At 43.7% G+C, this 26,182-nt stretch overlaps 1 protein-coding gene across 8 annotated transcripts in view; it reads left to right on the top strand.

The window, feature by feature from the left end:
* Positions 1-26,182, top strand: part of STX8 (syntaxin 8) — a 248,451-nt gene that overhangs the window by 46,525 nt on the left and 175,744 nt on the right. For 5 of the 8 annotated variants that reach the window (XR_005834743.1, XM_040630026.1, XM_040630023.1 and 2 more), the window contains 3 exons: positions 11,697-11,789; positions 24,953-25,046; positions 25,926-26,017. Coding sequence is in view for 7 of the 8 variants with exons in the window: in XM_040630026.1 (XP_040485960.1) it covers positions 11,697-11,789; positions 24,953-25,046; positions 25,926-26,017 (279 nt within the window). In the remaining variant the exon portion in view is untranslated. The remainder of the gene's footprint in view (positions 1-11,696; positions 11,790-24,952; positions 25,047-25,925; positions 26,018-26,182) is intronic. The other 3 variants (XM_008688003.2, XM_040630025.1, XM_008688002.2) reach the window with 1 other exon arrangement.

Below are 26,182 nucleotides of genomic sequence, written 5' to 3'. Positions count from 1 at the left end.
CCCTACACCCCCGAAGATCACAGGGAAAGCTCTTGGCAATTTTGTGCCTCAGGATACCTGAGGCATAGACAGATGGTGTCATCCGTCAAGGTGGCCCGCGGAAGTAGTGATTCTCCACCAGTTGGGGGGGGGAGAGTGCTGACACAGCTCTGAGTCTGATAAACCCAGGTGAATCCGAGGCACACGCCTTCCTCCCTTTACTCCATGATGGGACTCGTTCTCCAAACACAACACTCCCATCTTTTTCTTCTACAAAATAAGTCCATATGGCTTTTACCGTCAAGTTCATCTTGTCCAGTGGCTTTTAAGCCTAATTGGTTTTTTACATTCTTCTGTTTTTTAAATTTCAAAAGTAATGCATGATTGTTATGGAAAGTTCAGACAATCCAGGGATATGTAACATGGAAAGCTCTCCTTATTGGTTCCCCAATCTCAAACTGTAAACAGATCAATATGTATTTCCTGGGCTTTTTTTCTACACATGTATACCCACATAAGCACACATATTTTTACGTCAATGAGATCATGACATAGGTAATGCCGTCGCTTTTACTTTTTTTATGTAACGTGTGTCATAGACATTTTTCATGTTCCTGTTTTTATACATGGTTGTCGTGTATTACGGATATGTTATTCTTTCTAATTCCTTTTAAAAACAGTTTTACTGAGATATACTTGACATGTCATAAATAGCACATATTTAAAATGGATGATTCAATAAGTTTTGACATATATATGACACCGTGCATGTCCCGTACGTTTTTTATCAGATTTATCCTGAAGTATTTCATATTTTTTATTTTCTTATTAATGGTATTTTAAAATTTCTACTTCTGATTGTTGCTGGTGTATAAAAGTACAACTGATTTATGTATATTGATCTTGGATCATGCAGCCTTGCTAAACTCACTAATTTGTTACAAGCTTTTTCGTAAAGTCTGTAGGACTTTCTTTTTTCTTTTTTTTAGAGCAGTTTTAGGTACGCAGCAAAATTCAGTTGAAGGTTCTTTTGCATGTGAATGTCCAGTTGTTCCAGCACCATTTGTTGAAAAGACTCTTTGCTTCCTTGTTTTACCTTTGCTGCTTTGGCAGGGATCATTACTGTATTTACGTGGGTCCATTTCTGGGCAGTCTGTCCTGTTGTATTGTTTTATCCATACCACGGTGTCCTAATTACTGTAGCGTTAGAGTAAATCTTGAGGTCAGGTAGTGTCAGTTTTCTGCTTTTGTTCTCCTGCAGTATTGTGTAAGCTATTTTGAACCTTTTGCCTCTCCCTATACATTTTATTTTATTTTTTTTAAAGATTTTATTTATTTATTCGACAGAGATAGAGACAGCCAGTGAGAGAGGGAACACAAGCAGGGGGAGTGGGAGAGGAAGAAGCAGGCTCACAGCAGAGGAGCCTGATGCGGGGCTCGATCCCATAATGCCGGGATCACGCCCTGAGCCTAAGGCAGACGCTTAATGACTGAGCCACCCAGGCGCCCCGTCCCTATACATTTTAGAGTCAGTTTGTCAATATCCACAAAATAGCCTGCTACGATCTTGATTGAAGTTGCATTAGATCTATTAAGTGGGGGAAAAGCTGATGTCTTGACAATATTGAGTCTTTCTATCCACAGACATGGAATATCTATTCTCTTTTGATTCCATTCATCAGTTTTATAGTTTTCCTCATACAGAACTCGTACATACTTTGTTAGAGTAGACCTAAGTACTTCATTTTGAGGGACGCTAATGTATATGGTATTGTGTTTTTAATGTCAAATTCCACCCATTTGTTGCTGGTTTATAGTAAAGGGAATGACTTTTTTTTTTTTTTTTTTTACGATTTTATTTATTTATTCGACAGAGATAGAGACAGCCAGCGAGAGAGGGAACACAAGCAGGGGGAGTGGGAGAGGAAGAAGCAGGCTCCTAGCGGAGGAGCCTGATGTGGGGCTCGATCCCAGAACGCCGGGATCACGCCCTGAGCCCAAGGCAGACGCTTAACCGCTGTGCCACCCAGGCGCCCCGGGAATGACTTTTGTATATTAACCTTGTATCCTGCAGCCTTGCTCTAATCGCTTGTTAGTTTCAGGAGATTTTTGTTAGTTCCGTTGGATCTTCTCTGTTACATGATCATGTTATCTCTAAACAAGGTTTTATTTCTTTCTTCCCAATTTGTACATCTTTTTTCGTTTTGTCTTGTCTCATCTGATTGCATTAGCTAGAACTTCCAGTACAGTGTTGAAAAAGGAGTGTTGAGAGAGGACATCCTTTCCTTGTACCTGGTCTTAGTGGGAAGGCTTCAAGTTTCACACCATCAGGTGTGATGTTAGTTCTGGGGATTTTGTAGGTAGGTATTCTTTATCAAGTTGAGGAAATTGTCTTCTATTCCTCGTTTCCTGAGACTTTTTATCATGAATGAATGTTGGATTTTGTCAGGTATTTTTTGTGCATCTAGTGATATCATCATGTGATTTTTCTTTTTTAGCCCGTGGATATAATGGATTACATTAATTGATTTTTTGAATGTTGAACCAGGCATGCGTACCCAGGATAAATCTCACTGACTGTGGTGTATCGTTGGATTTGTTTGTTAATTATTTTTGAGGATTTTTGTATGTATTAACATGAGTGACACTGGTCTGTGTTTTTCTTTTCTTTAATGTCTTTGTCTACTTTTGGTAGTAGGACAAAGTCAGAAAATGACTTAGGAAGTACCCTCTTTGCTTCTGTCCTCTAAAAGAGATTGTAGAGAATTGGTATAATTTCTTCCTTCGATGTTTGGTATGATTCACCAGTGAACCCATTTAGGCCTGGTGTTTTTTGTTTTGGAAGGTTACTATTAATTCAATTTCTTTAATAGATATAGATATATTCAGATTGCCTATGAAGTTCTTGTGTGAATGTTGGCAGCTTGTGTCTTTCTAGGAATTGGGCCATTTCATAGGTTATCAAATTTGTGGGCATAAAGTTGTTCCTAATATTTCTTTATTATCCTTTTGACGACCATTAGATCTGTACTGGTGTCCACTTTTTTCATTTCTGATTAGTCATTTGTGTTCTCTGTCTCTCTTTTTTTAGTTTGGTTAGAGGCTTATTGATTTTATTGATCTTTCTGGTTTCATTGATTTTACTCTGTTGATTTCCTATTTAAATTTCTTTGATTTCTCTTATTATTTCTTCTGCGTACTTTGGATTTAATTTGCTCTTTTTTAAAAAAAGATTTTATTTATTTATTTGAGAGAGTGAGTGAGAAAGAGCACGAGCAGGGAGGAGAAGGAGAAGCAGGCTCCCGGCAAGCAGGAAGCCCGATGTGGGGCTGGATCCCAGGACCCTGGGATTGTGACCTGAGCTGAAGGCAGATGCTTAACGGACTGAGCCACCCAGGCACCCTTAATTTGCTCTTTTTCTAGTTTTCTGAAATGTGGAAAAGACTGTTGACCTTAGATCTCTCTTCTTTTCTAACCTATTCATTCAGTGCTATAAATTTCACTCTATGCACTGCTTTTGCCATATCCTGTAAATTTAGTTTTGTTTTCATTTTCATGTACTTCAAAGTATTCTTAAAGTTCCCTTGAGATTTCTTTTTGATCATGTGTTATTTAGAAGTATGTTGTTTAATCTCCACATATTTGGGGGTTTTCCAATTATTTTCTGTTACTGATTTCTAATTTAATTCCATTGTAGTTTGAGAGCAGAAATTGTATGATTTTTATTTTTAAAAATTTGTTAATGTATGTTTTGTGGCCCAGAATGTGGTTTATCTTGGCAAATGTTCCGTATAAGCTTGGGAAGTATATGTATTCTGCTTCTGTTGGATGAAATTGTAAATAGATGTCTAATATATCCAGTTGATTGATAGTGGTGGTGAGTTTAACTTAGTCCTTACTGATTTTTCTGCCTGCTGGATCTGTCCACTTCTGATAGAGGGGTGTTAAATTTCAACTCTAATAGTGGATTTATCTATTTCTCCTTGCAGTTTTATCAGTTTTTGCCCCATGTAGTTTGATACCCTGTTGTTTAGGCATGTACATACTAAAGATTGTTGTGTCTTCTGGGAATGACCCCCTTATCTTTATGTAATGATTCTCTTTGTCCCTGATAACTTTACTTGCTTTGAGGTCTGCTCTGTCTGAAATTAGTATAGCTACTCCTGTTTTCTTTTGAGAAGTGTTAGTACAGTTTGTCTTTCTCCTTCCATTTACTTTTAATCTATATGCGCCTTTATATGTAAAGTGGCGTTCTTGTAGACAACATGTAGTTGACTCTTGTTTTTTTTTTTATCCATTCTGACAGTCTTTTTCTTTTAATTATTGTGGTTTTACTTCTTCATTTCAATATGGATGTCTTTTACTTCTTTTTCTTGCTTTATTGCACTTGCTACAATCTCCACTACAGGGTTGACCAGAAACTGTGAGAGCAGACATCCTTGCCTTGTTTCTAATCTTACGTGGGGAACATTCATTTGGAAACCAGGTGTGAATTTTTCTTTGGTACTAGATATTTTTGTATTTCTAGAAATATTCTTTAGATTTTGCGGGCGGGGGGATGCAGTTTTTTGGGTATTATTTTGTAAAGTGGACCAGAACAGTGTTTATCTTAGAGGAGGAATCAGCAAACCATGACCTGTGGGCCACATCTCATCCACCACCTGTTTTTGTAATGGGCTGCAAGCTAAAAACAGTTTTTCCATTTTTAAGTGGCTGAAAAATGGAAGAAGACGATTTCATGACTTGTAAAAATTATATAAAATTCAAATAAAGTTTTGTGGGAGCACAACCATTGCTCCCTTACTTATGTATGACCTATGGATGCTTTCCTGCTACGGCGGCAGAGTTGAATAGCTGCACTGGAGACCATATGAGCCTCAGAGCCCCGAATGTTTACTGCCTGGCCCTTCATAGAAAATGTTTGCTGACTCCAGTATAGAGGTAATCTAGCCCACTACAGAGCTGCTAAAAGCATTCTGAGCACTCTGATGCCCTGTAAATCATGAGGCGACCTGGTTGGCAGGAATAGGAACTATGTCCAACGCCGTTTGAGCTCAGAGCGTCATTCCCACTGGCTTTCGGCTGGTTCTTTCCCTTACACATGTGTCCTGGTTAACTAACACCTAACTGAAGCCTCCAGGTGGACCCTGTGCAAACCTCTAGATATTCTGTTTACGCAGCCCTCTCCCCTCTGTGCTGTGCCCTGTGTACTCTCCCCTCCTTGACCTATTTGGATGCTTCTCAGTGCAGGACCCGGTTGCCCCTGGGCTCCCAGTCCCCATGCTGGGCAATATCTAGGGCAGCCCTAGAGCTCATCTCAGTTGTTTCCGATCCCTCGGGGAGCACGATCCTTCATTTCCTGATGTCCACGTCTCTCTCGAAACTGTTGTTTTATATATTTTGCCTGTGGTTTTGTGTTTGTTTTTTGTTTTTTTCAGTTGTTTTTTCAGTTGTTTCAGGCCAGAAGTAAATCAGGTCCCTGTCAGTCCCTCTTGGCCAGAAGCAGAAATCTAATTCTGTCTTGACCTCCCTGTTCACAGTGAAATTATCTAGTAAATGGACCTCTGTGCTTCTCTTATCTCTTTAATTCTATGTACTTCTCCCGTTATCGTGTCTGAAGCAAAATGAACCACACAGAGCATTGCGGCTTTATATATGTATATCCACGTACAGTGCTTTATCCTTCTGGATTCATGGTCCTGAAAGGAGTGTCTCGCTCGCTGATAGTAATGACTTTTCTGGCATTGTTGCTTTTTGTTGCCCAGAAAAGCTGCTTTCAGTCAGGAGAAGTATCCTTGTCCCCGAGAAGGCGCTGCGTGCAGAGACCGTGGCAGGTCAGGTGCGAAAGGATGCCACCTGCCGGTTTTTGTGTTGAGCCTCCAAAGCAGAGAGCATCCTTATTGAGATGCCCGCCTTTTGAAAGCCCCACCGGCCTTTGGGGTGTGTGAAGGGGTGGGGACAGGGCGGGCAGATGAAGGAGTGGGGCACAGTAGTGGGGTGCATTCAGGGCATTTCTTCTTCTCCCCTTACCTTGGTGTTCTGAAATGCCGTATTCCTCTTTGCTTTCGCAGCGAGCTATTTTTCAAGGATAAGCACACACACACAAAATGGAAGCAATCTTTACGTTAAACCCTTATTAGCCTTTTTTCTGTCTGAAGGATCTTGGGGATGGGCTGAGAGGTTGCCATGGTTTTCCTTCGTTGCCAGGTCCTGCGCTAGAAGAAATAAGGGACCATGAAGGGTCGTGTCTAACTTCCTTTCGCCCATGGAATCTGTTAGCTTTTCTGTACTTTTGTTGACCCTTAGAAAACACTTTGAAAATCATCCTAAAATAACAGTTCGTCAGTAGAACTTAGACTCAAGGCAATGAATGCTTTCCTTTTCTAACCTAGACACGAAGCCTCATTACAACCAGTTAGCCAGCCTTGGCTTCTGTGCTGCTGAAGCTGTAATTTGAGGCACAAATGGACATTAGGCAGAAGATGGGTGAGGGGCTGGCATTAACCAGATCACCTCAAAAATCCCCGAGATACAATAAAGGAGGGTGACTTTTTGGTTAGGACAGACCCTTGCCTCTGAGTCGGATGGCACCCAACCTCAGGGGCTCTCCGTAGGTAGGGTTTTAATGCCGTCTCTTCATACCATGATTCCGTCCATGTTCTTTCTAGGTGCTCGCAGAAAGTTGGGTACTCGTTCTAGATTTCTGTGTTCTTAAGTCCCTCCATGTTGTCACGTGAAATAGCGGCAGGGAAGGTGGCCGGCCAGACTGGCAGAGCTGGGCAGCTCATCTTCGAACCCTGGCGACTGTAACTTCACAGACAACTTTCTTGGAAGATACCCTTTCTGGTAGCTGTCACCTACACCAGATTCCTTTCCTCAGATCTTAAAACGCCAACAAAAATAGAAACATCTACTCTCAGGACTTGCTCTGGGAGTTTTCCCAGTGGAGTAATTAACTTTACCCAGCATGTCTAGCCATCCTTATCTGTCCCTTACTTCCCCTCCTCCACGGAGAGCTCCTCCTTGCGTCAAATGTGAGCATTCCCGTTGCTTCTGTCTGGGCCCTGGACTAACACGACATCAGCTACTTTTCCTACGACCTGAACTCAGAGAGCTATCTAGTATTGTTCACAAGCCCTTCCCTATGTTCAGTGGACACTGAGGTGCGTTCTTGTGCAAGCCTAGCGGGCCCTCTGTGGTCATTCCTTGATTGAAGCATGCGTATTAAGTATGCTCTGTGCCATCACTTGGGCTCGGAACTGGGGCAAAAATACAGGAAAAGAAGACACAGTTCCAGCCATTGAAGCCCTTGTCATGTGCTCGGTCAGGGGCCCGAGGTGGTCGCTCTTAGGAATGTCCCTCGGTTTTCCTTACTTGTTAAAACGTTGGTACCTTTTTGCTGTGGGCAGTTTCAAAACTATGTAAGTAGAGAAAGCAAGAGGACGATCCCATTTCGCCCATCATTTGCTTCACCCATTACCAACTCCTAACCAATCTTGTTTCATCTTTATGTCTATCCACTTCCCTCTCCCGCCCATCCCAGGGATTTTTTTATTTTTAAAGATTTTATTTATTTGACAGTGATAGAGACAGCCAGTGAAAGAGGGAACACAAGCAGGGGGAGTGGGAGAGGAAGAAGCAGGCTCCCAGGGGAGGAGCCTGATGCGGGGCTCGATCCCAGAACGCCGGGATCACGCCCTGAGCCGAAGGCAGACGCTTAACGATTGAGCCACCCAGGCACCCCCCAGGGATTATTTTTGAAGGAAACCCTAGACATCATATCATTTCAACAGTGGATATTCTGGAATATATCTTTAAAGTATGTTTATAAAAGGTAAGGATTGTTTTTTAGATATAACCACAATGTCATTATCATCCTTAGTAAGTTAATGGTAATTCCTTAATATAATCAAATATCCAGCATTCAGATCTCCCAGATTGTCCACGATGGATTTTTTTTTAGGTCATTCGATTCAGGATCTGAATGTGGTCTATACATTGCGACTGATTGATATGTCCCTTAAGTTTCTTTAATAGGTAGGTACTTTTGCCAACTCCCTCTTTTTCCCTTTGCAGTTTCTCTGTCGAAGAAGCAGGGGTCATTCGCCCTGTACTTTCCCACTATCTAGACTTGCTATTTGTAATCCCATATATTGTTTAACATATTCCTCTGCCCCACATATTTTCTGTAAATTGGTAGTTAGATTTCGTGGCTTGATCAGAATCAAGTTTGTTATTTTTGGCAAGAACACACGATGATGATTGTCCCTCTCTGACCTGGAGCCACCAGATAGTCCTCCCACAATTACATGATGTTCAGTTAGAGGATGGTTTTTCAGAACGTCTAAAGATAGGAGGGCTCCAAACACCTAATTATTCCAAAGGGATTTTCAGAAACAGTGATCGTATTAGTTTTCCGTTGCCACTGCAATAAATTTGCACGAACATAGGGACTTAATATACAAGTTTATTATCTTACTGTTCTACAGGTCGGAAGTTCAATACAGCTCTTCCTGGGCCAAGATCAAGGTGTCGGCAGGGCTGGTTCCTTTCTGGAGGCTCCGGGGAAGAATTCGTTCCCTCACCTTTTCTGGCCTCTCGAGGCCCCCCACATCCCTTGGCTCACAGTCCCCTTCTTCTGTGTGCAAAGCCAGCAACTCGCATCTCCCTGACCCTTCTTCGAGTCTCCCTCTGACCGCAGCTGTGACAGATTCCTGTTTTGAAGGACTCACGATCACACTGGGCCCACCTGGATAATCCAGAACACTCTGCCCTCTCAGATTCCTTGGCCTTAATCACATCTGCAGAGTTACTTTTGCCATGTAAGGTCTCATAGTCTCAGATTCCAGGGATTGGGATGTGGACATCTTCAGGGGGCTGTTACTCTGGGTAACACGATGCTCATCCCTTCTTAAAAATTCGCACCACTGTAATACCGACAGACAATTGGTAGCATGTGGTGTGTTGCAAATGATTATGACATCATAGTGACGGGGGTCATGTGATGCGGGGCAGATTAGGGGCAATGAGCTACAAGTGTGCCATTAGCGTGGTTTCACACCGCTCTGCATAATTGCATGGGTCTTGATCGTCTCTCTCTGTGAGTAGCAGCATTTTGTCTTGCTCATTATTTCTTGGATCACGGCACCGCATCCCCTTAGAAATGCTGATGTAAGCCTGGAGAAGCTCAGGTCATCAGTATGATTATTAACACATACGCAGCATCTCTGTTACGGGGACCATCTGTGTCTTTGGATTGTGGAACGGAAACTTACCGTAGCAGTTTACCATAGTGAGGAGGTACCAGGTTCTTAGAGAAATGAGCCAAGTGCCACAGAATTTTCGACCCTTACTCTGTTTTGCATCAGTGAGATAACCTTTTGGTAGTCAAGTCAGTGCATCCAGGTGGAGAGAGAAGAGTACAGTACTGTTGGTATTTCCGTTCATAATCTATGTCTCTACCGGATAAAGCAACTTCAGGGCCTTAATGATTCTTTTCCTAATGGAAAACCGCAGAGGACTCTCCTTTCCTCTTGTTAAATTATTTTACCTTTTAATCCACATTGACCCTTGACCCTTGATCCTTTGTATAGATTATTCTTGGGATGCATTTGGAATTTTACCGTAACGTTGGCCGTCCTGTAGCAGCACTAGGTTGACGATAGATTTATCTTGGAGGCCATCCAAAAGGTTGTTGCTAAAGACCAAAAGGACCTCATTATAAAGTGATTTTGTTGTAAAATGGTCCCTTGGAACAGTCTCTGGAGATGGCAGGTCATTTGTATCGTTAAAAACGTACATAGTGTCAAAAAAATGTTACTGAGGGGTCCTTACCTCACACCATTAGTTTAAATAAATTCCAGATGAATTAACAAGCTAAGTGTAATGGTTTAATTCCATAAAAAGACGAGGAAAAAAATAAGTAAATGTTAATGTGATCTTGGGTAAGAAAAGAACTTCTTCGTGATTTCTGCTTCTATAGATAGACTTTCCTGTGACACAGTCATTTAAAAATCCCCATCAACAAATGAAACCGCGATGGCGTGGTGTCCTCACCTGGCATATCGCTGGGGTAGAAAGAATCCTTGTCATTAGACTCAGCCCCAGAACGTTCTTCCCAGGGCCCCTGAAAACGAAGAAAAAAGTTCAAAGAGCTCAGTGAGACCGCCCAGCGAAAAACAAAAGGAGAAACAAAGAAAACATCACATTTTAAAGAAAGGAACTTGAATAACTTGAATTCTTTTACCTTTAAATTTTCAAAATCTAGCAAAGTAATATATCTTCATTTTTAAAACAAAAATGCTATTTTACTATACATTGTTTTGTATCCTGCTTTTTAACTTACCTGTGTTACCATGGACTTCTTTTAACATGAAAATGTTCATGTACGATACCATTTTTAATAGCCATCTACTGTTTTACTTAATGAATATACTATGTTTTTAAATAAATCCCTGTGTTTGGGGATTAGATAGTTTCCAATTTTTCACTACTGTGAACGTAACAGTCTGGGGTCCAATTGGGAAAAAGAGATTTGAACAGGGAAAATGTAATATTTTTATTAACCATAGCAGGGGAATAGAGGATCGAGGGATTGGCTAGCAGGAAGTAAGGAGACAGAAATAGCAAGTATAAGGTGCAATCACTAACTCTTGGGCTGAAATCGAGGACTCTAGGAAGCACTCCATACTCCCAGGATTGAGATGCAGGAATTGCTGTGGTGCTGAGCTTGGGACTTTCTGGGAATCTGCCCTCTGGGGCGCCAGGGAATCCCATTGTTTGGGATGTGTGGAGCTGGAGGTATTCTGTTACAACACGGCCCAAGGAGGGGGGCTGTCGTGTTGGGAGTAGTTGCTGGCCTCTGGGTACTGCTGGCCTCCGTCCTGCCCAGAAGCAGAACACCATCCTTCTGCCACGTCTCTGCAGTCCTGCCCATTGATAGAGCTGACAAAGAAAAAAATACTTAAACGATCCAGATGCATTTTCACCGAACAGTCAAAAAGGGTGACTTTGGGGCTGAGAGGCAATAGTCTGATAACCAGCCCAGGAAACGTTTTGGGGAATATCCTCGTAAATACTTCAGTGCGTACTTTCTGAATGTTTTCTTACATTCGTACGCATGGAATCGAGAGTTGAAAAATGGTAGGCTACATGTGCTCTGTAGAAGGGTATGTTTCCTGTCCTTCCACGACGATGCTTAGGAGCTTCTCCTTCACATGTTAGTTAACCCTGGGCATTAGCTTGCTTTTCAATCCTTACAAATACGATAATCCAAAAAAATCTTGTTTTTTTTTTTTTTTCCGTTATTTTTAAAGAAGCAGTGCTGTCAAGGCTTTTATTTGTTTTTCCTTTGGTATTCTTTTGTGAATTTCATGTCTATATCCTTTGCCCATTTATAAAATTGGAATATTTTTCTTATTGATCTGCATATGCTCTTTATGTATTAAGCATCAGAAAGTTTAAATGTTGATGTAATCAAATCTTAACGTTATTTCATTTGTAATATTTAAAAATTTTGTTTATCTGGAAATCATTTTAGTTTAAGGTATGAAGTAGTATTTAATATTTTTTCTTTATTTTCTTTTTACTATCAACTGTTTTTTCTCTTTTCTTGACCTGTTACTTTTACGGTATATTGAATTGTATTATATGCCCGGGTATGGACTTCAAATTGTTTTCCTTTGGTTTTTAGTGGCCTCTTTGACTTTTTCTTTCAGAACAGGATGCAGGCCTGGATGCCCTGTCCTCTATCATAAGTCGCCAGAAACAGATGGGGAAGGAAATCGGGAATGAACTAGATGAACAAAATGGTAAGAATATGGCTGGGGTTGACCACGTTTGCCATTCATTGTAAATACTAAAAGCTTGAATATTTGTTAAATGATTTTAATACTATAAAACACATAAAGTAGTTTACCATCGATGGATTATTACCATTGAACACAGTGGAGAGTGGTTTGTGGCAGATGTGGGTTGTAGTTAACCGAATACTATGTAAAGAAATTCAATAAGAAATTTCTAGTCCTTTGTTGCTGCTTTAAAAAATAATTTGTTTTATGAGCGGCACGTCCCAGGAGCTTTGCCTTTATGTGATAATGGGATGAAATTGCTCAGAGCGCTGTACACTGATGTGTGGCTCTCCAGGCCGCTGGGACCCTGTGTCATCCACATACCCAGTGGAGCTGGCTCCTCTTCCCTCATAAGTTCCAGACTGCGGGGCAGAAAAGTACTTGAAGATCTCTGTTCAGGACTTGATGTGACAGATCTGGTTGGGGCAAGATTAATTTGCAAACCACAGCAGGATGGCTTGGGGAAACAGAGCTTTGTTGGGGGCCTACCTGAAAAGCTCCTGTGCTTGCGGTCCATGGTGCTAGGGGACAGGGCCTGGTAGGAGCACTGCAGCGGTTGGAGTTGAGAGGAAGAGGACAGAGGCAGGTGACTGATGGCACTTGTACTGTGGGGGGCTTGGGGGGGGGGTCACTGGTCTGTGAGTGGAGATCCTAAGTCCAGGTGGGACATGTCCACTTAGAGATGCCAGTGAGCCATCCGAGTGGCTGTGTTGAGTAGACGGTTGGAGGTTTGGTACCAGAGCTCGGTGAGAGCACAGGACCAACAAGAAGGGATGTCAGAAGCTTCTGCATGGAGGTAATGTGTGAAAGCATAGGAACAGTGGGGTCACCATCTATGTCATTGCATTTAATCGGTACACGGCATCACGAAGGCAACGCTAGCCCTGTTTGCTAGCGACAGAGCTCAGAGTGGCTGAGGGACTCCTAATGTCACATCACTTATAAGTGACAGCATTGAAATTCCAGCATGGGTCATCTGAGTCTTGTGACTGCTTTTTTACCACGCTGCCCTTCCTGTCTAAGGAAGACAACATAAGGAGAGAAAAGTGGAAGGTTCTAAGGTTTTGGCTCTGGTAGATAGTGCCATGGAGGCTCACGATTGCATGGCTTTCAAGAAAAATGACCACAGACCTGTGAGCACAGCAGTCCTAGGAGTGGAAACTGTACAGAAAGTACTTCTTTTCTTGATCTCCACAAAGAATGAGTTCATTTCTTCCCCCAACACTACCGCATTTATCATAAATAAATAAATTCATCTATTTTATCATCTATCGTAAATAAGTAGATTGCTAAAGCAAATGGGGAAACCCTCTATCTTTATAATGCTCATGGTGGTTATTACTAGTTCAAGCACAGAGGGGAGGATACTTGAGTCCTTTTCCTGATGACGCTAACATGAATGTGCTAATTTATATATTTGCGTATAATTCAGTGATTGGCCAGTTCCTTCCTGGAGAGACTGTTAGGAAGAAATTAAGCTCTAGAGAAAAATCTGCTTATCATAGGTATAATTGTTCTTTAAAAAAAAAAAAAAGGATTTATTTATTTTGGCGGGGAGGAGCAGAGAGGGAGAGGGAAAGAATCTTAAGCAGGTTCCTCTCTGACCTCCAAGGGCTACGCGGGGCTCGATTCCACGACCCTGAGATCACGACCTGAGCCAAAACCAAGAATCGGATGCCCAACCGATTGAGCCACCCAGGCGCCCCTAATTATTCTTTCTGTAAAGAAACATAGCCTATTTAGCGGTCAGACTAGAGAGCATTCTAGCCACCAAGATGGTAAAGCATGCCCATCTTGTGATGTGCCTCGGTAAGCCACTGTGTAGTCATGTCTGGGTAGGTGGCTAAGAACGGATGGTGCATTCTTTGGTGGGTGACTTGCTGACTTCCGGGTGAGATCACCATGCATCTTTCCTGCATAAGCAATCATGCTAGTGTGTCCTTGTCTTGTCTTCCCAGTAGTCTGATGGTTATCCTACTTTGCTGCCTGTTAGAGTCACCCCGGGGGGCCTTTAAAACCCCCAAAGCTCAGGCCATCCCAGTGTTTTAGATTTCTTTTATTGTTGTAACAAATTACCACAAACTTAGTGGCTTAAAAACAGCACACACTTACCATCTCACAGTTCTGGAGGTCTGAAGTCTGACCCACATCTACTTGGGCTAAAAAAAAAAAAAAAAAAAAAAAAAAGCTAGGGTGTTGGCAGGGCTGCATTCCTTTCTGGAGGCTCCAGGGGAGAATGAATTTCCTTGCCTTTTCTAGCTTCTAGAGGCTTCCTCCATTCCTTGGTTCATGGCCCTCTCCTCCATCTTCAAAGCCAACACCAGTGAACTGAGTCCTTCTAACATCACATCACCCTGACCTCTAACTTCTATCTCCCTTTTCTGCTTTTAAGGACCTTTGTGATTCCATTTGGCCCACCCAGGTAATCTAGGATAATTTCCCCACTTTAAGGTCAGTTGGTTAGCAACCTTAATGCCTCTTGACTGTGTACTGTAACATATTTATAGCTTCTGGGGACTGGAATGTAGACACCTTCCAGGGGCCATTGCTCCACTCCCCACAGTACTTACACCAGTTAGACTAGAGTCTCCAGGGGTGGGGGCCAAGCATCTGCATCTTTAAGGCTTCCCAGATGGTTTCAACGTGCTGCCGAGTTTGAGAACCAGTGTCCCCATTGAATGTGAGCGCTCTCCGTTCACGTTGTCTCTCTCATTGTCTGCATTGCGGCTATAGATCCCACGCACACGTGCGGAAGTACACCCAAGAGTTACACAGACACACGCGTACCGTCCTTATCACGGTTCTGATCTCATGTTTTACCCCTATCCTTTCCCCTTCTTCCTCCTTACCTCCCAGTCCTCAGCTCCATCCCAGCCCTGGATGCATACATGTGAACATAGGCAAACAGGAGGTATTTTTCCACTTAGTTGCCAAAGTAAGCTGGGTTTTCTCTGTGGTGGCCTCCCAGAGAGATTGCAGTTATGCTGGTGGTTTTCTAATGTGCACATTTGCTCCTCAGAAATAGGGCAGAGTCAGCCATTTTCCTTCATAGGGTGTGGGAGACTCTCTGAGGATAAAAAATTATATCCCTGCCAAGACTACAATCAGCCTTTATTCCTTTTGTCAAAATCAAAAAGGCCATTATATCTGTAGGTATTGAGAACAGGGTGGCAGCCCCATCTGGATTTTTATTGTGACCTGAGTATATAATGAGGAGCCAGGGACACTGGAGTAGGAGACCACTTTTGTTGTAAATATCTCTATTTGATTTACTGACCTACTGAATTAGTCTTTTGGTTTTCATTAAATGAGAAAAACAATAGGCTAAGATAATGGCCAGCTGGCTGTTTTGGAATCAACTACCAAAGCCTTACTAACAAAATACATTGTACTTAGGACATAACCACAAAGCTGAAGAGCCAAATTATCATCAATTTAGGAATTCAGGTTCAGTCTTCTCATAGATTTAAAGAGGGCCAGACCAACCCCACCAACTGCCCTGTTCATATGCGGATGACCAAGCCTAATGAGGAAAAGGATTAGCAGTTAAGTGAAAATCCCAGTACTGGAGACCTAAACTATACCTGGGGCTGGGGGCTGGGGGGGGGGGAGGACTGAGCCAAGGAGATCACCTTGTGGAAATACAGAGTTCAGTGCCCTTCAGTTCAAGCTGAAATGTATGGATGGCTGGGCACAAAGGGCTCATGTCAGGCTATGCAGATGCTGTTCCCGAATGGGGAGTCATGGCGCTGGTTTACCAAACAGTTCCTTAAAGTTCATGCTCAAGAGGACAGGGCCTCTTGAAAAGAACACTACCACAAGAAAATGGGATTGACGTGACTAACGTAGTTGTTCCTAAGACCTCATTTTGGCATTGGCCAAACAAAGTCAGCACCAAAAAGGACCATAGAGGCATGGTTCTGATGGTAGAAATAGCACCAAGAGCAGACCGCTCCACGAAGTTTTGCTAATGTGTGCCAGTCTGCATCATTCTTTTTGATGTTCAGTTGTCCCAAATTTGGCCCAGTCCTTCTGATGCTTCTCTGTTAATCTTTGATTACTTCCTTGTTTTCTGAAAGAAACCAAAATGACAAAGGAGGGCACGTGCCTTCACAGTGTCAGTACTAAGATTGAGGAGACCAATGTGTCCTTTCAAAGAGCTAGAAACTATGACTAATGTCCTTGAAGGACACAAGATGACCAAAGATTTCATATACACATCAGTGAATTGCCGTTGTAAAGGTCTGTTAGAGCCCCTCGACTGAATTTTCATGTTGAATATTTAGGAAAGTAATGTGGTAGACTGAATAACAGCCCCCACCCCCAAATACGCACGTCCTGATCCCTGGAATCTCTTAATGGCACCTTCTGTGGCAGAGGGGACTTTGCCGATGTGTTAATAATAAATTAAGGATACTGAGACAAGGAAATCATCCTGAATTATGTGTTTGGGTCCCAAAATGTGATCACAAACGTCCTTATAAAAGGGAGGCAGAGAGAGGTTTGAGACAAAAGAAGGCAAGGTGGTGACTGAAAAGATGCTATTCTTCTGGCTTTGAAGATGGAGGAAAGGTCCACAAGCCAAGGGATATGGGGAACACAGCTCTAGAAGCTGGAAAAGGCCAGAAAATGAATTCTACCTCACAGCCCCTGAAGGGACACTGTAACTTCAGTCCAGTGAAACTGACTGTGGATTTCTGATCTCCAGGACTGTAAGGGAGTGAGGGTGTGTATGTGTGTGTGTGTGTGGGGGGGTGGTTTCTTTTCTGGGCTTAGATCGTGCTTTATTCCAGAACATGCCTATATGTCTATTTGACTGCTGGAAAACCTGGTGCATTCTGTTGGGAAGGAAAAATTTTCCTCCGTCTTTCAAGATCCTTCCAGCTGGACTGGAAATCAAATTGACATGAGTTAGATTTACAGGAGAAAATCAAATTTAGTTTTGTACATACAGGGAATTCACACAGACATGAAATTTGAATGTGTGTTAAGCCCCTAAGTTTGTGATAATTTGTTAGAACAGCAACAGGAAGCTAATGTAAGTAATGGTGTATTTTTATCAATTGTCAGTGAATTCTGCTTAACCACCCTTATGCTAGAAAATGTATTTCGAGTCTTCCAGGTGTCTGTAGCTCCTCTTCTTGAAGAAACTTCTTCAAAGCAGGCTTCACAGAAGGATATTTGCATTGCTGGTGCCCCAGTCAGTCTCTACCCGAAGGCCTCTCAAACTGTTTATTTAGCACTTTGATAATAGAATTTCGTCTTGTATTAATGAAATAAATGGGTGGGCAGTTTGGTGAAGGAATCTTTTTGTGGCATATCCAGGATCAGAATTTCCCAAAGTGTGTTAGGCAAGGTGATTTTAGAAAATATGTTGAGAAACACTTTCCATTTTAATAGTTGCATATTTCAATGAAATATAAATGACTCACATTTGAAACCTGTGATTTCACAGCAATATAAAATTTCCTTATTCAATTAAATCGTATAAGCAGAAAAATAAGCATAATATGTACGTACCATAATAAGCATAATATTTATGTAATAATATATTATTATAGAAGCATAATAGTGAGTTGATATAAAGGAAAACATTAAGCGTATACGGTGCAGGTGAAATATGAACACGGCAACGAATTCTAAAGGTGGTATTTGAAAAGCTGACATGTGGGGAACACCACTATAAGAAGACCCTTTTTGTTCAAGTCAGGGTTGCTATAGAGCACTTATGTGGTTTTCGGCCTCGTCCTGGGACGGCGCTCTGTGATTTAATAAGTGCCCCCTTTCCACTTGGACTTCACGGCGGTGAGATCACACATTAGACGAGCAGAGGGGTTGGAAGACCAGCTGGAGCGATGCCTCCCAGCCCTGCGAGCTTGTAGGTCTGTAAGGCAGTGGCTGTGGTAGGAGCAATGTTGTCGGGTGCTGCAGCCCCCAGAACCGAAATACAGCTGCCCTTTGGGGGAAGCAAGACACGCAGGAACCACTTTTTCTTTCAAGGAAATATAAAATGGCCAGAGGTGTAGGGAGTTCCTGTGACTGCTTGGCAGGTGGCGTGTGGAGCAGAGTGATACCCGATCCACTGCCCAGAGCTGTGTCCCAGGAGAGCTGTGCCCAGACTTGGTGAGCATTTCCCTGTAGCATTAGGCACTTTCCCGGTCAAGTGGGCTTTTATGAATTGATGCAGGAACCTAAGCCCCCACCCCCAGATTTGGAATAGAGACACAGAAATGTCAGGTGGGGAAACGGTTTTCTCTAAGAGGCTGTGCTGATCCAGATTCGTTTCCTTTACTGGGAGTTCATTCAGTGGACTTGGCCGACTGCTAGGATTAGCGGAGCGGGCTCTCGCGCCTGCACTTCATTCATAAAGAAGCTTGTGAGTCACTTCATCTCTGAGATTCTGAGGGTGGGAAGGAGTTTGGGGTCATCCGTCCCCAGGCCCCCAACCCCCTGCTATCTTCCCATCTTTGGAAGAACGGCACTCAGTCATTTCTGACCTGTGCTCGTCTGTGCTTTCCTCTGAGGTCTTCTGGGGTGGCCAGGGCAGGGCGGGGGGTGGGGACACCGTGAATCCTCCTGATGCGCGGAATCCCCAGCGACAGCTCACCTTTCTTCCATCTACATTTGTACATATGTTTGCATGTTGGAGATGAAATCAACCTTTTTTCTTCCTATTAGATGTAGTAAGGTCTTTGCCCTAAATCCAGATGAGTATTTTTCCTTCCCTAGTCTATCTTCCATTCGCTCAGCAAACACGGAGTGCCAATTATGTGCTAAGCTCTGTGTTGGAAGGCACGCATCCAGCTGTGGTGAAAGACACAGCTTCTGCCCTCCTGGAGCTTTTGTTCTCCTGTGGAAGGCAGAGACCAGACAGATCGCTACACAGATCCCCAGGTGGAGACAATGGTGAGCAGCGTACAGGATACTTGCTGAAACACCCAGCAGGACAGCCTGGCAGAGTTTGAGGCTCAGGAAAGCCTTCCCTGAGGAACTGATATTGGTACTGAGATTTAAGGGGAAGAGCATTTCAAACAGATGGAACAGCATATGCAAAGGCCCTGATGTGGAGAGGAACACCGCAAGGTTGAGGAATGTGCGAGAAGGCCAACGTCCCCAGAGCGCAGAGAACTTTGGAAGATGAGAAGGGAGAGCAGGCCGCGGGAGGGCAGGAGCCGTGTAGGGGTGGCCATCGACCGCCTCTGTGCAGTGCCCTGAGCATCCGTCACGTGAGTGCTATCCATTGTGCAGAATTGCCCAGTTTCTTACTTCATCGGTGCTGTCATCTTGTCTTTTAACTCACTTAGACTCAGGGAGACAGGTCTATAAGTGCACGTATGTGCTTTCCGCACTGTTCCACAGTAGTGAGCACGTCTAAACTGAGAGTGCTCAGCCACTTTTGGGGAGGAGACATGCGCACACTGGCAGCAACATTTATTCAGTTATCAAACCTGGTTCTTTATATCGTGAAAACCAACAGTAGCGCCTAAAAACCAAATCCTCCCCCCACCCCCCCTTTTTTTTTTAACTGCGCTTGCTGGCTGGGGGAGACAGACATTAAACAGTTACTCCCCCACATCAGGGTATTTTCTCTCATCGTGGTAAGAGCTGCCAGGGGAGGAGGCCAGCTGTCGTGGCAGAGCTGACTCGGAGTTCCACGGCCAGATGGTGGCTGAGGTCTCGGGGATGGGCCGAAGTTGGCCAGTGAAGGGGTAGCGGGCAGTTGCTGCCTCCAGGGAGTGGCCAGACGTCCTATGTGAGGTCTTGGAGGCTGGAGAGAACCTTGCAAGTTTGAGAAATCCAAAGAAGGCTTTCGTGGCCGGGGGAAGAGTGAGTCAGGAGGCGAGCGGACCGAGATGAGGCTGTGCAGGGCTCTGGAGCTGGAGCTGAGAAGGCTTCACAGTGTGAACACCTAGTAAGCCCTGAAAATTACAGAGGTTTTATATTTTCCTGGGAAGGACTCTGGTTTGTTTTAGCCACAATCAACAGTCCTAGTCAGGAACAGTTATGTTAACAGTAATTTTGAACAGGACTGTGGCTCCGGGCTCATTTATACTGTTTCTTCTTTTCAAATATACAAAAGCCTATACATCCTCCTTCAAATAGCACTTCGACGCACCACAAATACTGTGTTTGGTGCCTTTTTTTTTTTTTTTTTACCCCTGAGTCCATTACATTTTATAAATTGCCATTGGTTTTTCTTTTTTAACTCCTTGTTTCTTAATTTCCAAACCTGTGTGTTTTTAAGCCATCTTTTTATTGTTGATTTTCTCATTGAGTTGCCTAGAGGCCAGAGAATAATAATAATAATACTTGTTCGGATGTCCTCTGGGGCGTGGGAGCGGTCACAAGTAGTCACTGCTCCACGTGGGCCCGGGAAGGTGCATCTTCCAGGCCGTGGAGACAGGGCTTTGGAGACGCTTTCGAGAGCAGCCTCCCCAATGCTCTTGTCCGCATCCTTTTTTTTTTTTTCAAGATTTTATTTATTTATGTGACAGAGAGACAGCCAGCGAGAGAGGGAACACAAGCAGGGGGAGTGGGAGAGGAAAAAGCAGGCTCCCAGCAGAGGAGCCTGATGTGGGGCTCGATCTCAGAACGCCGGGATCACGCCCTCAGCCGAAGGCAGACGCTTAACGACTGCGCCACCCAGGCGCCCCATCTTGTCCGCATCCTGACGTGACCTCCCACCTGTCCGCTTCCTCTGCCAGCTTCTGCAGGAGGCATGTGAAATCTGCTTCCGTGTTTGTGACTTTAGCAGTTTTTCCATGTGATTGGGGTTTTTTTTTTTTTTTCTACCTTTCAAGGAAAGGCTTTTAGGCACATATGTGCACAGGGTTATTTTATTTCATTTTGGTGGCTGTATCTTTTTGTCACTAGGGAAAGATCTGCCTTTATGGCTAATGGGTTTGCCCTTCTGGGATCAGTATCACTCACTAGGCTTTCATTTGGTTAGTGTTTGCCTAATATAGCGATTCTCACACTTTGTGGTCTGAGGACCGCTGTGAATTCTGCAAAATTGTTGAGAGCTCCTGAGAGCTTTGGTTTACATGGGTTATCTCTATCAATACTAACTGCATTTGAAACAAAAAGCAGGCATTTTATTTTATTTATTTTTTGTGAAAAGCAGGCATTTTAAAAACATTTATGAGTTCTTTTAAGAAACAATAACACACCATTACGTGTTAACAAAAATAACTTGATTTTTATGAACAGTAACCCCAAACATCAGCTTCAACGAGGAAATGCTTATGATATTTTTTTATCTTTCAGTGTTTGTCCATTGTAGGTCATTGGTGGGCATAGTTAATTGAGATCCCGGGCTGATGCAATAGCCACCATTTCAAACATAGGGAGATACTGTGTCAGAGATAAGAGAGCTCTCCCGGGACTTGTTCCTGCGATGAAATGCTCTGGCCCAGAAGTGACTGGTCAGCCTCTTTCACAGCTCATTGTTCAGAACTAATCATGTGCCCCTACCCAGCCGTCCGGAGGCGTAATCCTACCAATATGTCTAGTTGGGTGATGGAGGGGACAGAAAGTACTGGTTGAATGGCACATAGGGGTATCATGGGAGCAGTATTTGGCAGTTAAGAGCCAAACTGCCTCTGATCCTTAACTAGCTGCGTGACCTTGGGCAAGTAAGTTACTTCTTCTCGCCTAAGCTTCTCATCTATAAAATGGGGGTTTTAGTGCCTATTTCAGAGTGTTAGAATAGCGCCTCACAATTGTAACTGCTATAAAAGTGTTTTCTGTTATTAACTGTGTTTGCTCACAGTACAGACTTCCAGGTCAAAATGGTAGGCTGAGCTGATGGGGGAGCCATCCCATCCCATCCCACTTCCTCTTCCAAATACGTGGAAATGTAAGATGAAACATTTTTTAAAATTGTTTGTAATTCTTAGCTGACCTCGAAAGCAAGAAAGGGAGTCCTCCAGGTGTCAGAAAGGAAGGCACTTACCTCTCTCGGTGAGTTGACCTGAAGACTCGTGGCCCTCAGAGAGAGCCAAACCAGATGTGTCCCTTGGGGATTTGTGCATAAACACCCATGTGGAGATGGGAGTTGAGGCTGTGGGCCCTGTGCCCTGTGCCCTGTGAGGGGCTGCAAGTGGGTCCTCCGTGTAAAGGCAGGAGCTGGGAAATGACACTTTTATGGGAAAGCTAATGTCCCCTACCCCCACCAAGAATGAGATGCTCAGTTAGGCCACCCACCTCAGGCCACAGCCACCCTTATATTTTTAACATGCATACCTAAGTTTACATTTTTCTAAGAAAGTCTAAAGCAAATAAATATCTCAGAATAAATCAACTTTAGAATGCTTAAACTTTCCTTCAAACTCCTCATCTTTCATGCTGTTTTCAACGGAAGCCCCCCCCCCCACTTTTTTCCCTACAGTCCGTATTTTATTCAGATTTACCAGCATAGTTTACCGATTTCTGTTATAATTCTTGTACTCATGCTGTTACTCCAGCTCTTCTGGTTGATTTTTTTTTTTTTTTGAGAACTATACTTTTAAAACACCAATACAGTTTAAATGCTCGCAGTAGTTTTTTTTCCACAGAAGTATGTTTTGCTTGTTTGTTTGTTTTTAGAGAGAGAGAGAGAGAGGAAGGGCAGGGGCAGAGGGAGAGAGAAAGAATCTCTAGTCGGCTCCATGTCCAGTGTGGAGCCCCCTGGGGGGGCTCAGTCTCATGACCCTGAGATCATGACCTGAGCCGAAACCAAGAATCAGACGCTTAACTGACTGAGCCACTCAGGTGCCCCCAAAAGTATGCTTTTAAAGTTGAAAATCTATTAAACCTTTGAGTAGTACTAGTTAGAACATAAAATTTCTCCTTTTGCTCTTCATGTTATATCTGTTTTCTCTGCGTGAGTTTTGGTTTATTCATCTCAGTCTTTGCCTTTTGTGCTGTTTTGGGCTGAACTACGTCCCCTCAGAATTCATGCGTGGAAGTCCTCACGCCCAGAACCTGGGAATGCGAACGTGTTTGGAACTCGTGTCTTTAAAGAGATGATTCAGCTGAAATGGAGTCATTAGGAGGGACCCTCATCCACTATGATTGATGTCCTTATATGAAGAGATGAGGACACAAACACACACGGAGGGAAGACCATGTGAGGACGCAGGGAGAAGGGGGCCATGTGCAAGGCACAGAGAGAGGCCCTCGGAAGAAACCGGCCCTGCCCACACCTTGATCTCATAGCTCTAACGCCTGCACAATTGTGAGAATTGTTGTTTAAAACGCCCATTCTTGGTACTTCGTGTGGCCACCCTAGCGGACCAATACCGCGGCATGAAATTCTTTATTGACTTCATATTTATGAATCAGAGACCTTTATCCGTGAGTATGGGTAGCTAACATAGGCTTTCTTCATATTCAGGTGTGTTTATTTACCTGAAAGTCTTTCTCGAATAGGAGGATTGGCCGTGTACTGTGTTTCAGTGGGCAGGGTATACCAGTAGGCAGATGTGGTTAGGTAGAAATTCAGGACCCTTCCCTGTAACGCTCATCTCAGAATTAACTAAGGTAAGGAGAACTGTAACCTTCAGGGGACATCTTTTATATATTTCATTTCTTTTCCCCTCTCTGTCTATTCTAGAGGCTCTTCTTTGACTTCTTCACTAGCCTGGCCACCAACACCATGGGCACTCGCCAGGCAACCCTTCCCCTCTAGAGAGAGCTGTTCTGGGGGCTCCAGCTGGGACCCTAATACTGCAGCCTTTAGTCTACACAGGACAGGCCCAAGAGCCAACTGGCTCAGCTTTTCTGTAGACAATTCTCCACTCACATGCCCTGATTCCCGCCTGACAGCCACTTCTTTGTAGGCCATTTTTTGGCTCCCAATAGCCATTGACTCACTCCAAGCTTGGAGGTTCTCCAGAGTTCTATCAGGAAGAAAGAGCTCCTATCTGTAGTTCTGATGATGTATTTCAGGTTCCAGTTTTGGTTGACTTGTCAATACAGTCCCAACTATCTTCTTTTTAGAAGAAAGCCTTTACAATGACTTATTCACTGATAGCGCTCTATGTTTTCAGTGCAACCATGGATTTATTCTTCCAAAAAATATTTTTACTGGCATTGCATTGTGCTTTGGGGAAGAAAGGGGGCAGCATGTATGTTTACTCTACTGTCCTGAGCTCAGAGTCTCTTTTATAGTTTTTTATGAGGTCACAATATCTCTAGAAATTGTTTTGCTGAAACAGCTAGTGTTCTGGAAGCTTCAATTAAACACGTTTTTAATAAGGTCTGTGAAAGTTGTTTTCTAGGGCTTCTGTGATTTGAGTGATACCTTCAAGTTATCACTGATGTGTTTATAGATACATTTTCGTAAAGCTACGACGACTACATATATCGAAGAAGGTGATTATTTCCCATTCACTTATGGTATTAAACACTGGTAAATGTAAAATCAGTTCTTTATCAGAGCATTCATTACAAAGAAAAAAAAAGAGGATTAGGGCGCCTGGGTGGCTTAGTTGGTTAAGCATCCAACTCTTGATTTCGGGTCAGGTCATGATCTCAGGGTGGTGAGATTTAGCCCCGTGTCCTCCTCTGCACTGAGCACGGAGTCTGCTGGAGATTCTCTCTCTCCCTCTCCCTCTGCCACTTCCTCCCCCTCCCTCTCTAAAAGAAAAAAATCATTACTCATCTCCAGGGAAGGACTAGTTTATAGTAATGGGGTCTGGTGGAGGGAGAGAGAGAGAGAGAGAGAGAGAGAGAGAGAATGACTTATCGAGAGCAAGTGTGTTGTTCCAGCTGTAACTGTCTGACACCAGCTGGGTGTCCAATAATTTCATTCAGTGTTGACACTATTTACCTGGAGATAATGTCACACTCCACAGGCTTAAGGGCTCAGTCCCACGACAGCCCTCGCCTTAGATCTCAGCCTCAAGTCCTGAGTGTCCTCAAGTACTTCTGCCCCACTGGCTGCAAACACAGGGTTCCCACGACACCCCTTTGGGATTCAGTAGTTTGCTGGCCCCATTCACAAAACTCAGGAAATGCTATACACACGATCACAGTTTTGTTTTATAAAGGATACAACTCAGGAAAGCCAAATGGAGGAGGTACGGAGGGCAAGGTCTTGGGGTGGAGGTGCCCACAGAGCTTCCATGTGCCTTCTCCAGGCACATCACCCTCCTGGCACATCACTGTGTTCCCCGACCCAGAAGCTTCCAGGCCTCATCGTTGGAGAGTTTTTATTGAGGCTTCGTTACAGAGGTATGGTTGATGAAATCTTTGGTCACATAAGGAACCCAGATTCTTTGAACTTACTGACTCTGCAAAAAAAGGATACCAGAGGCTCCCATGCATGGTGTTTATCAACCAGCTTTAACTCTGATGATGACCTGAGTCGGACCGACTTCGGGCCCCAAGCACTTACATGCCCATCTGGTCTAGGGCCTCCTTTATCCCTTTCTTCTCGGCCCACATCTTGGTCTCCACTCTGGCCATGAAGCTAGTCTGGAAGGCCATCTAATGAGAGAGAGGCAAGGATTTTCCAAAGGAAGAATCTGTGGAAACAGATGTCAAGGAAAAGGGCATTTATCCTCCAGCCGTAGGATCGCCGGCGTAGGTGATTCATCAGGCTTCCTCCCTCCCCGGGCTTCACCACAGTTCCTATTTGACTTCCAAGAGGGAGGCTGTGAGGCCAACCGTAGCAGCTGAGCTGGAGGATGGATGAGAGAAAAGCAAGCCAAAACGAGAGACCAAAGAGAATCTCAGAAGAAAGGCCAAAGCAATCACAGATGGAAAGAGGTCACACTGGAAACTCTCCCGTCCTCCCACATGGGCCCAATGATAATACTGTTCCTCCTCCTTGGTGGCTTGGCAGGAAGGGGAAACCTGGAGCTCTCCTTGGAGGCTATGGTGGGGGTCCCCAGGACCACTCCAGAACCAGCGGTTTGCTGGAAGGACTCAGCATATATGTGCCTACTCACTAATGTTTGTTTGTAACCCTCAAATCAGTAGTCACATTGCTTTTGCAATTATTCACAGACATGTGTGAAGAGGTGAAGACTTGGAGTCATCCATTGCACACCTTCTCGGCCAAGGGCAAACGAGGCTATGCTCTGCCTTTTTATTTTTGCTCTTCCACAGAGATGAGCAGAGGATGGAGAACCCAGCTCTGGGGCCAAGTGGACGGGGTTGGAACCCCAAGTCTGAGCTGCATTCGGTGGGAGGGGCATCAGGCAAGTCATTTAACTCTTCTGAACTTCGTTTTTGTTTTGAATTGTTTTGTTTTTGAAAAATAAAATAGAATCTACCAGGATGAGTTTTTTTTAGGATTTAAGATATAATCTTTGTGAGATTAGACATACATACACACACACACACACACACACACACACACACAC

This window comes from Ursus maritimus, unplaced genomic scaffold (genome assembly GCF_017311325.1).
Source record: "Ursus maritimus isolate PB19 unplaced genomic scaffold, ASM1731132v1 scaffold_14, whole genome shotgun sequence".
Classification (NCBI taxonomy): domain Eukaryota; kingdom Metazoa; phylum Chordata; class Mammalia; order Carnivora; family Ursidae; genus Ursus; species Ursus maritimus.
This window is presented reverse-complemented; position numbering and strand designations above follow the sequence as displayed.